Source organism: Mauremys mutica, chromosome 4, assembly GCF_020497125.1.
Source record: "Mauremys mutica isolate MM-2020 ecotype Southern chromosome 4, ASM2049712v1, whole genome shotgun sequence".
Lineage (NCBI taxonomy): Eukaryota > Metazoa > Chordata > Testudines > Geoemydidae > Mauremys > Mauremys mutica.
The window spans coordinates 137,180,963-137,193,383 of record NC_059075.1 but is presented as its reverse complement, the minus strand read 5'-3'; the positions used below and the strand labels follow the sequence as shown (position 1 = coordinate 137,193,383).

The following is a 12,421-nucleotide window of genomic DNA, read 5'->3' as shown; positions in this document are numbered from 1 at the left end:
TCTGTCTGTGTCCTGGTGCCGTGGAAATGATTCGGGTTTGTTTGGTGTCTCCCTCGTGTAGCAGCCTCTCCAGGACGGGAATGACCCCGACCCTTATGTCAAGATCTATCTCTTGCCTGACCCCCAGAAAACCACCAAGAGAAAAACCAAAGTGGCTCGGAAAACCTGCAACCCCACTTACAATGAAATGGTACCGTCTGATTCCCTTTGACACTCATGTAGGGCTCATGGACAGAGCATTCAGCTGTGAGGGGGTTAGGTTAGATCTAGAGTCAGCTAAGTGAATCTTTATCATCCTTCCAGGATAGGGGTGGAATCCAGTTGCCTGCCACTACTAGTGCACTGGCTGGATTGCTTGGGTCAGTAGGGATCAAAAATCACTGCTGACCGAGGAACGTTCAGCAGCTTGTCAAATGAACTGGTGTCTCGGACCAGTTTCCAGGGAAAAGGGCCTATCTCCTATCTGGTCCTCTCAGCAGAGAGGCCAAGCACTGAATGGCTCATGGAGACTGAGCTACGCTCTCCCTCCCGAGCATGGTTAAGACACAGTAATGGGGCAGCAGCAGTAGGGATTCCCCATTCTGTAACCGAGAACTTCCTTCTCCAAGCTGCCAGGGTACCGCGTTCTGACCAGTATGGGCCTTCCCCATTCTCTGTCTTGCAGCTCGTCTATGATGGGATTCCCAAAGGAGACCTTCAGCAGCGGGAACTGCGCCTGAGCGTCCTGAGCGAGGAGAGCTTCTGGGAGAACATCCTTCTCGGGGAGGTCTGCATTAAGCTACGGGACCTGGACCTGACCCAAGAGAAGATGGGCTGGTTTGAGCTGGGCTCCAGGAGCCAAGGGACCATGTGAGGAGAGCGACCGTGGCAGCAGTGTCTTTGGAACCACGCCAGTCCTGCGGTGCTAGTGCTAGGCTGTGGGAATGGGTGCGAGTCCCAGGAGTTGTATCCTGGATCCAGATGGATTTTGTTTTCTGCAAGCGGGAGCTAGAGACACGCTCTCTCTGCAGATGAAGGTGTTCGTTTTTTGGGGTGGTTTTTTGTTCCATTTTCCCTAGAGACTGGGAACTCAACATCACAATAGGAAATCCTATTGTGACTTAAAGGCTGCAGTAGATTTAAAAAAAAAAAAAGTTTACCTTGTGTCAAGGGAGCAACAATGAGGGAGGGGGGAATATTGGGGACACTTTTTTTTTCCTTTGAGATTTTTATTTTTAAAAAATATTGAAAAGTAATTTGTGTCCAGATGGGACATGAGGCTTTGATGAGAAGAGACCTGTGGGTGGGGAGGGAGGAGGGATACTTCACCAGTAAGGTTCTTATTGGACTGTCCCTAGGGAGTTTGTTTTCAAAGAATGTATATATCCATAGGAACTTCTGGGGGTGGGGGGAACTTAAAGGCCACAAGCAGTGGATAAGCCCTCCTTGTCTCTGGGTTAGGAGGTGGTGTGCTAGGATCCAAGCTGCCTCCTCTGTCCATCTCAGAGAATTTGCTTCCAAAGGAGAGCTGTATAATTTGTACACGTGTAGAGCCTTCTGTTCTGGATTCCCGCCAGAGGGCATGCAAGTCTGTGAACCCTGCTCCTGGGGAATGACTGTCAGGGTTGATTATCAACCCTGCCCCTTGCAAAAACTCCAGCAGTATTCACTTCGATTCCCGCTGTGCTTCCCTCCCCACTCCCCAAGGCCCTTTACTCTGGCCTTGTGGCGATGCTGGGTATTCAGGAACATGACTTTTTCCATACTTCACTGTCCATGTTTTTCTTCCCCCCCATCCTTCCCTGCTCACTCGATTAAATTGTTCCAAGAGAGAAGCAGCAGCAGAGACTATGTGAGGGGCTGGGTTAAACCTTAGGAGTAGAGGCAGTCAAATCTTGGAAGCGGGAGATGATTTTTGTCCCTCATTCAGGTGACTTCTGGAAATTGCTCCTTGGAGCTTGAGATTCCACATGAAGGAGCTGGTCACTTGGAGCTCCGCCCCATTGTACGAAATGGGGTGGGGCTTGTGCAATGCCAATCTGCCCCTTTGGGAAGGGCGGGGCTTGCTGACTGATCAGCTAAAGAATTACGCTGGAATTGAGCACCGATGCCATTTCTATTGAGACTTCTCCACACCTGGTATGTGAGGGAGAAGGAGCCACTGGTGGTCACGCAAAGAACAGAGGGGCTATGCTCTTCCTCTCGTCAGCCTTTCAGGGGAGAGAAACGTTTGTAGAAGATATGATTTTTTTTGTTTTTGTTACATTCAAATTGTGTGTGTCTGTGTAGAGGGGGAAAGGAAATGCCCCCTTCTTAACCTTTTTTTGGTTTTGAAAGATCCGATTCCCATTTTAAAAATGATTTTAAAGGATGTCTGTTTCCACTTGGTGTCAGAGGGGGGAGAGCAGGTGAGAGTGGCTCCATCCACGGGGCAGGCAGGATGGTGGGGTTGCCCTAAACTGCAGAGTTCAAAAGATCAGGTGCCTTCCACCCCAAGCAGCTGTCTTCCTCCTTTGTCCCCTTTTCCCTCCCTCCCCCCCGAGGTGTCAATGGTGCTTTGTTTACAGGGAGAATTCCGTAAACAGATGAAACGTTTCTCAGGATCGAGAATATGAACTTATCTTTATATTAAGTTTTAAATATTGTATCTAGTAGGGTTTAAATAAGCTGGGGGTGAGGAAAGGATCCCCCCTCCATGCCATGCTATCCACTAGTTGCAGATGTGTCGGAGGGTGGCATCTCTGAACCTCCACCGGTGGGTTTGGGAGAGGTGCATTAAGGAGATGGCCTCGAACTTAGCCAAGTTCTTCAGTCAACACTCTTTCCCCCACCATCTGTGTCAGGGTGTACTTCAGGCTCCTGACGAGGCACCTTTCAGATACCTGTATCTCGCTCTGTTGTAAAATGGTGGCATTAAAATAAAAGGAAATGAAATGCAATGGAAGAATGTGTGGCGTCATGAATCCCCAAAGCCAGTGTCACAAGAGTGGACCTGCCAGTTGTGCGGCAATCTCGGCATTCCAGAATCAAACCGGTGAGGCTGCTACTCTGTGAAAGTGACCGTGCTGCAGTCCAGCCCAGCACATGGCAGGCAGACACCATCTCTCTCTGTGTTTCTGGAACACGCTGGAGAATGGGAATGAGATATGGAGCCTTTTGCCTCTGATATCAAATTCCGACCAGCTCAGTAGTGAGTGAAATTAGATACCAAGTGATGGCTACCTACTTGCCTTTGCGAAATGATTTTGGTGGGTCTCAGCCCACTTGCTAGTAGGGAGGTGACCCAATCACAGAACTGCTGTTGCTGTTCGCTCTCTTGCTTGCAGTCTCAGTAGAGAGACCAAGGACTGAAGTCCCCTTTTCATCCCTCTAAGTCAGAGTTGAGGCACACTTATGTGGCCCAGGGATGCAGTCTTGCCCTGTGGCTGTTTTGTCTGTGATAAAGAGAGGACTCCAGTCCCCTTAGTTGTCAAACCAGTGCTCACTAACACTAAATCAAAATGTAAAAGGTGTCTAAAGAAACCATATTAAAAGAGAGAAGATAACCTAACATAGGGCATGGAGCAGAGGAGGAAAATGTAAAGCACTCTCATTGAGAAATGGGAGTTAGCTCACAATATCCATTCCTTGTGAGTGTGCTGGGAGAAGAATGGAAAGGCCAGCACAGGTCTCTGTGCTTACTGAGGCGGCTTTATTATTGTCCGATGCTGTTGCTACAGCAACACAAAATCCAGGTTACAAACATACTTGGTTCTTAAACTACAACCTGTAATTACAACTGCCAAGGGACTGCATCAGTCATAGCTACAGAATGTTCCCATGTGTAACTGGAATGCAGAGGAACCTTTTCGCTGTTACCATGATGCTAGTCCAGGATGCATGCTAGCTGTTGGAGGGAGGCTAGGACTGAGGATGGCTGTTCCTTAGGTTGAGCTTGCAGGAGTGTGAACTGCAAGATACTGCTAACAGATTTAACCCTTTGAGGGAAGTGAGACCGCAAATTAACCCTTAGATGCTCAAGGCCTGATGGTGTACTTCCACACCAACTATCCGTCCTCCTAAGCCTTCATTTGTCTGGAAAAAAACAAGGTTTAAATTAATCCTGCACCTCAGACTGAGTCTAAGGCCTGTTCAGGTTATTTCTCTGATTAAGCAGAGAGAGCCACTAGCAGACTGTAGCAATGTAGATTATGAAGCGTGCACTTACATGTAAGGAGCTGAAAGAAGCTGAGCAAACAGAGGACACAATATAATAATTTACTTGGGTCTCTTTCTCCCCGCCCACCTAAGGCCTGGTCTACACTAGGACCTTAAATCGAATTTAGCAGCGTTAATTCGAACTAATCGCTCAACCGTCCACACCAGGAAGCCATTTAATTCGAACTAGGGGGCTCCTTAGTTCGAATTTGATACTCCACCCCGACAGGTGGAGTAACGCTAAATTCGCACTTGCTAGCTCGAATTAGGCTAGGTGTGGATGCAAATCGAACTTAGTAGCTCCGGGAGCTATCCCACACTGCACCACTCTGTTGACGCTCTGGACAGCAGTCCGAGCTTGGATTCTCTGACCAGCCACACAGGAAATGACCCGGGAAAATTTGAATTCATTTTCCTGTCTGGGCACTTTGAATCTGACGTCCTGGCTGGACATCGGGGCGAGCTCCGCAGCACCTGCAACGATGCAGAGCTCTCCAGCAGAGGAGTCCGGGCAATCCAAGAATAGAAAGAGGTCCCCAGCATGGACTGACCGGAAAGTCCAGGATCTGATCGCTGTGTGGGGCGAGGAGTCTGTGCTCTTGGAGCTGCGCTCCAACAAGCGTAATGCAAAGACCTTCGAGAAGGTCTCCCAAGCCATGACACAGAAAGGATACAGCCGGGATGCAATGCAGTGCCGCGTGAAAGTCAAGGACCTGAGGCAAGGCTATCAAAAAGTCAGAGCGGCAAACGGACGCTCCGGAGCCAAGCCCCAGACATGCCGCTTCTACGAGGCACTGCATGCCATTCTCGGTGGGTCTGCCACCACTGTCCCACCAGTGACCGTGGACTCAGTGGGTGGCATAGTGAACCAGGACAGTTCCTACTCGATGTTCGCCGATGGGGAAGACGAGGAAGGGTCCGTGGAGGAAGGCGCAGGCGACAGCGAACACAATGCCACTTTCCCTGACAGCCAGGATCTCTTCATCACCCTCACAGAGATCCCCTACCAACCCTCCCCGGCCGTTAACCCGGACTCAGAGTCAGGGGAAGGATCAGGCGGTAAGTCGTATAAACAAGAAAACATTTATTTGTACGAAAACATGTATACAAAAAATAGAAATTCTATATATAAATACTATATCTAAAAGTTTTTAACGGGAAACTATACGAACAGTAGGTCCACACAGATTGGGATGGAACAATAGTCCTCCATGGACAATTCCACAAATGCATCAAAAAGTTCCTCAAATACCCTCCGCAGGAGGTTTCTAGGAAGAGGTGCCTTATTTGGTCCTCCGGTGAAGCACACTCTTCCACGCCACGACATCCGTAGATACAGGGGAACCATCGCCTCAACCAGCATGGCCACGTAGGGTCCCGGTCGGTGAAGTGCTTCCCTTAACATCCTGTCTTTCTGTACTTGAGAGACCCGTCTCAGGGTAATCTCGTTCATGAAGTGCTGCATCTAATTAGGGCAATTAGCGAATAGTTACTGTTCTTAATGGTTTACTTATACTTTGCATAACAAAGCCCCTCGCTTAGCAGCCACGTGCTGTAGGCCACAGAGGAAAAGCATACATTGATCTTTCCCCGGCAGTGTCGGGAGTGGCTGGAAAAGGGTCATAGTATCTGATTTCCAGATTGCCTGTAGCAGGAGGGCACAGCTATCCGTTAACTGATAAGCATAATCTACTGTAAGGCTTACCAGGACTGTCTGCTAGACGGATTCAGCTATCTCTCCCGACTTCTCCACTCTCCTGTGCAATGCCGCAGCCAATCAGAGCGTAGCCCAAAATGTCGTGCTTCTCTTGAGACCACGTGAGACTTGTTGCCCGGTACGGTCTTGTTCATAGAAATTGACTAGACGGTGTTCACTGTCCGCAAAAATGTATCTGTTCAAGGAAATCACTAACTTTCCCCATCACACAGCTTCGGCTCTTTCCCGGACTGCCCCGGCATCCCCCTCGCAGAGACTGGCAATGATTAGACGGCGAAAGAAGAAGACTAGGGACGAGATGTTCGCTGAACTGATGTCCTGCTCCCGAGCAGAGGCTGCAGAGCAGAAACACTGGAGGGAGACCCTATGTGAGCAGCATCGCACACTCATGGAACGTGAGGATAGGTGGCGGCAGGAAGACCAGCAGACCACCCAAACGCTGCTTGGTCTCATGAAGGAACAAACGGACACGCTTCGTCGCCTTGTTGATGTCCTGCAGGACCGCAGGCTGGAGGACAGGGCCCCCCTGCAGTGTCTCTGCAATTGCCCTCCCCCGCCAAGAAGTCCTGGCCCCCCCTCACCCAAAAGTACAAGACGGAGGGGCGGTAGGGGCCGTGAGAACTGTCACTGAACCAGAACAGAGCGACCGTGTACCCCGCACTTCTCACGTTAAAAATTTGTAGAAGTGCTTCCCTTATAGGCTCAGCCAGTCCCAAATCCAAGTTTCATCCCCCCACTGTTTATTAGATTAATAAAAGATGTTTGCTGTTAATCACTGTTTCGGTCATGTCTTTCCTGTCAGAGGATTTTTCGGTGTATGGGGTGGACAGGGGTTTCATACTTGCCCGGGATAGCCTACAGTACCAGGGTACAGACTTGGGGAAAGGATCAACTGCAGGGCACACACACACTGCAGTCAGTAGGCACCAGGGTCATTCTGTGTTGTGTATGCTGCCCCTGGTCATTCCATAATGTGTATGCTTGTCCAGGGTCCTAGCGCCTGCCACGCCATTACTGTGAAGGCAGGCTGCCCTTACGATGCACTTGCAACGGATCCACGAGCCTATCCGCTGCCCTGAGCCCCAACAAGAGCCCTCATCCACGGACAGATACTCACCCTTCTCCCACACCCATCACCCCTTCCTACGCACAAACCCGCAGCCCACTGCCGTCATCCAAACCCCTATGCAAAGAAGGCACCACTCGCCCCTTCCTGCAAACCCTCCCCTTCATGCAGAACCACTTTCAGCCGTCCCCCACCCCAGAGACCTATGTAGGAGCAGGAGGATGTCATTCCTCTATGGAACAAGCGGTCTGTACGTCAGTGCACACCGTGCCCAGCACAGTATGCGTCCATGTTTCAACACCAGAACAGAAATGCAAAGTAAAACAAAGATTTATTAATAATGAGTGTAACAATTACTTTGCTTTAAAACGTGCTTTGGAAGTGGGGGAAACTTGGAGAACGCGGCATGTAGCCGCAGATCGAAATCAACACAAACAGACACAGGCCCAGGGTCAGTTTCTCTTGAAAGCAAGTGGAGAGTCATAGGTTACCCTGATCTCCGAGGAAACTTGCTTTCAAAGCCTCCCGGATACACAGCGCTTCCCGCTGGGATATTCTCTCGGCACGGGTGTCTGGCTGAGCGTAAACTGCAGCCAGGCGATTTGCCTCAACCTCCCATCCGGACAAAAAGGCCTCGCCCTTGCTCTCACACAGATTGTGCAGCACACAGCAAGCAGCAATAACTACGGGGATATTCTTTTCGCTGATGTCCGAGCGAGTGAGTAAGCTCCGCCATCTCCCCTTGAGACGTCCGAAAGCACACTCCACCACCATTCTGCACTTGCTCAGCCGGTAGTTGAAGAGTTCCTTCTCTCTGTCCAGGGCGCCTGTATAGGGCTTCATGAGCCAGGGCATTAGCGGGTAGGCTGGGTCCCCGAGGATCACTGTAGGCATCTGCACATCCCCAACCGTTATTTTGTGGTCCGGGAAGAAAGTACCTGCCTGGAGGAGTCTAAAGAGACCAGAGCTCCTGAACACACGCGCGTCATGAACCTTGCCCGCCCACCCGACGTTGATGTTGGTAAAACGTCCCCTATGGTCCACCAGTCCTTGCAGCACCATGGAAAAGTAGCCCTTTCGGTTAATGTAATGGCTGGCCTGGTGGGCCGGTGCCAGGATAGGGATGTGAGTCCCATCTATAGCCCCACTGCAGTTTGGGAATCCCATCGCGGCGAAGCCGTCTATGATGACCTGAACGTTTCCCAGGTTCACTACCTTTGAGAGTAGTTGCTCAACGATTGCGTGGGCTACTTGGATCACAGCAACCCCCACGGTAGATTTGCCCACGCCAAAGTGGTTCGCTACTGACCGGTAGCTGTCTGGCGTGGCAAGTTTCCAGAGGGCTATGGCCACTCGCTTCTGCACAGTCAGGGCTGCTCGCATCCGGGTGTCCAGGCGCTTCAGGGCAGGGGCCAGCAAGTCACAGAGTTCAAGGAAAGTGCCCTTACGCATCCTGAAGTTTCGCAGCCACTGTGATTCGTCCCAGACCTGCAGCACTATGCGGTCCCACCAGTCCGTGCTTGTTTCCTGGGCCCAGAATCGCCGTTCCACACCATGAACTTGACCCATTGCCACCATGATCTCCACGGCGCGGCGTACCCTGCTTTGTGAGAGGCCTGCGCCACTCTCCTCACCGCGCTGCCGGAGCCTCCTCGCCCGATTTCTCAGCAGCTGGCTGTGGAAGAGGTGGACGATAAGGTGCGAGGAGTTGACAACGGCCATAAGTGCAGCGATGATCGCAGCGGGCTCCATGCTCGCAGTGCTGTGGCGTACGCGCTGTAACCGACCAGAGAAGGGCGCGATCAGATTTCCCGCCGGCGCTTTCAGGGAGGGAGGGCGGTTGTGAGTGATGGTTGAATGATGACAGTTACCCAAAACCACCCTCGACACATTTTTCCCCCAGCAGGCATTGCGAGCTCTACCCAGCATTCCAATGGGCAGCGGGGACTGCGGGAACTGTGGGATAGGTTCCCACAGTGCCCCGCTTCCAAAGTCGACGCTGGCCCCGTTACTGTGGACTCAGAAATTCGAATTAGTGTATTTAGTATGGATACACAAATTCGACTTCATAAGGTCGAATCCACAAATTCGAACTAAGTTGATTCGAAATAGTCTTGTAGTGTAGACAAGGCCTAAGAAACAATGATGGCTGGGTTAACAATGTTCTCCAGCCCACCTATTGCTAAATGCTGGCTTTGGAGTGACCTGAATGCCTCACCCTTAGTAAATGAATATTTTGAAGGGTAGAATTTCTTAATTACCAGTTACATTTTTAATGAACACACTGCTCACCATCAGCAGCTCCCTACACTACAGCTGACACAAGGATTAGTAATGCTCTGGATGGTCACTGTAGTATTTGGTAATAAGAAAACTAACTGGCTATTTCCTGTCCACCTGTACTTGTCAGTATTGGAATTTTCAATATAATGGCCTGTCTTTCAGTTTGCTCACTAACAAAAATTAAACATGTCATCCCAGTCAGTATGCGTTTTATTGGAGAAATTATAGTAATATATATTTTACTGTCTGTGTGAGGATAAACAAAGAGACTCTTCTTTCCATAGGAGTAGCTGGGCAGTCTCTTCACTAGTGCAGGTACGTAATGTTCAGTTTCAGCAGTGACAGCTTTGTCCTTGAAAATACAGCAGAAGCTTAAGAGGAAGAACTAACAAGAACCAACGCTCAGCACCTTTCACCTGTGGAACTACAGCTGATAGTTATAACACACCTGAGCTATAAATAAGTATCATCCTTTGTTTTATAAACAGGGAAACTGAAGCAGAGAGTGCTTCAGGCCTAAACTTTCAAAAGTAGTCACTCAGTTGGGTACCTTAATTTCTAGGTGCTCAATGTCAGACAGCTTCAGCCTGATTTTCAGAGATGCTGAGCGAGCACCCACTAGTCCAGCTAAAGTCAGTGGGAGCTGCATATGGTTGGCACCTCTGAAAAGAATTTGGATGCCCCAAATTTGTGGACTTTATTGATACTGTGTGTAGAAAGAACGAGCCTAAGACATGAGGCCTGGTATAAGGGGCCTGATGTAAGGCCTGAAGTAAAGTCAGGTGCTGATATAAAGCAAAGTGAGCAAAAATCAAGCTGTGAGCAGAAGTCAGGCACTGCTGCAAGCAGGCATCTGCTTTGTAAGTTTGCTGCCTGATACATGAACTTGGCAAGAATAGGGCTGGAGTTGTAAAAACACAACATAGGCACATAAACCCATTCCTGAAGGGTATCACCAGTACACCCCGATGTAGGGTTATGTGTAAACGCACTCTCCAAAGACGATACAAGGACACACTGACCCCTCTTAAAGATAAGGTCAGGATGACAGGGTGATGACTATAGATGTTTTGAACGAACCTACATGCACAAGATAAAGGGTGGTAACTAATCACATCCGAGGGGCAATAAGCAATTTGTTCGGAACAGTGTATAAAAGAGGGGTCACAGGGTCTGTCTTTGTCTGAACAAGGTGGGGAATGGAAAGTCCCACCATTCACTGACCTGCATCCATTGTCATGGGCACACATGTCCTAGTATAACTGTAGACACTGATCTAGGGTGCAAGGACTGTGCTTTGTGGCCAATAAACCTGGCCGAGTACTTTCACTATAGAAACCAAGTCTCTGATCTTTTGGGCAGTTTGATTGGAGCCTGCTGTACGGGCTATCTGGCCTGAGCCAGTAAAGCATGCAGGGAGAACACATGCAGGCAACAACTGATTACACTGGTGACTCTGACTGCTGATCTAGCGAGGTGTCCGCTGTAGGAATCGCGATCTAACCTAGCAGAAAGCTACGAGCTAGGGAACCCCCTTAATCCCTCCTTGCAAATCCTTACAGAGTTTAAGGTATGGACACTGCGTTGGGTTGCCAGCAAAGGAGGTCCATGTGAATTTTTAAAAGCTAGTGGGGAAGAAACATGGAATGGAATCTGTAAGGCTAGGGCAGAGACTGTAGCCTTGAAAAACAAGTGTAAGAAATGTAGAATATTGCAAACTATGGCCATGGCTGTTAAATGGTTAAGACAACACGCCACAAAACTGGCAGGGCAATTAACAGAAACAAAGATAGAGTTAAAAGAAGCAAGAGAAGGCACAGAGCCCTGGAATGCTCCCACTCTCCTAGCAGGGTGGCAAGCAGGCCAGGAACCGCAAGCATGGGAACAGAATAAACCATTGGAAACAGCTGTAAAGAATCTGCAAAAAAGAGAAGTGCCGTCCCTTGTTATAAATATTGGTAGCCGACAGCGAGCTTTAGGTACCTATATAGTGCCTGAAGAATGGGGACAGAAATGGAAAAAGGTGGCCCTAGCAAAAATTAAAAAATGAAACAGGGACCACTACCGTACGATGCAAGCCAGGTTCTGGTAAAACTGAAACAGAGACCTAGACTGGTGCCTGTCAGAACAGGAAAAGTAAGTGCACAGGAGGGAGAAGGAGCAAATAATACTTTCACTGGATTGGTAAATCAGATGAAGGAAAAAATGGAACAGTTCACAGAACACATTAGGAGACTGGAGTTGCTTGTGACTTAATCTCAGGGGAGTGAATAAAGAATTTCAAAGTGAAAACGGAGATTGAGTGGGTTAACAGCTAGAACTGATGTGTTAACACAGGAGTTGCCCAAAAACAATTAACTGCGGCATACAAGGGTGCTCTGCAACCCACCTGGCATGCAGACAAAAGCAACAGACACTTGGAAAACAAATTCAGGTTTTACAAGAGTAAGTAATGACCCCTACTCTTCTCTTAGAGCCCGGATGAAAACAAGGGGTGTGGGTTGCCAACTGCTTTAACCCACAGAGCCCTACTCTTTGCTCAAAGCGAATAATATAACCTTATTTCTCAAATATTAGTACATACTGGCTAAGTTTTCCTTTATATCCTTTCTCAGTTTGCTAAACTCGCTGCTGCTGCCTGTATTTTAAGATAACTTGATAGAATTAATCTCTCTTGGCCAGGGGTTCTCAAACTGGGGGTCGGGACCCCTCAGGAGGTCACAAGGTTATTATATCGGGGGTCGTGAGCTGTCAGCCTCCACCCCAAACCCCATTTTGCCTCCAGCATTTATAATGATGTTAAATATATTAAAAAGTGTTTTTAATTTATAAGGGGGGTTGCACTCAGAGGCTTGCTATGTGAAAGGGGTCACCAGTACAAAAGTTTGAGAACCACTGCTCTTGGCTCTGGTATCCCTCCCTTCCTAGGCTGCTCTTCCGCTCTTTTCCCCTGCCTCTCCTCACTTCTGCTCTCCCTCTTTGTTTTAAAAGTTATAGTTTCTACAGAACCTCAAAAAAAATAAAGCAACTGAAAACTAAACAAAAACAGCAAACAAGCAAAGAGAAAACAAGGTCAAAACTTTAAATAAATCCAGTAAATTAATTATTTTTACCCTTCAGGAATGCAACAGCTGGAAATATTCCTAACGTTCTTAAATATATGGTTGCCTAGCAACAGA

The 12,421-nt window shown here is 48.8% G+C and overlaps 1 protein-coding gene across 1 annotated transcript in view; it reads left to right on the top strand.

Moving 5' to 3' along the window:
• Positions 1 to 2,918, top strand: part of PIK3C2B (phosphatidylinositol-4-phosphate 3-kinase catalytic subunit type 2 beta) — an 83,709-nt gene extending 80,791 nt beyond the window's left edge. Inside the window, exons 32-33 of the mRNA XM_045014967.1 lie at positions 62 to 190; positions 665 to 2,918. Coding sequence (XP_044870902.1) covers positions 62 to 190; positions 665 to 853 — 318 coding nt within the window. The 3' untranslated portion in view covers positions 854 to 2,918. The remainder of the gene's footprint in view (positions 1 to 61; positions 191 to 664) is intronic.
• The last annotated feature ends 9,503 nt before the right edge of the window (positions 2,919 to 12,421 follow it).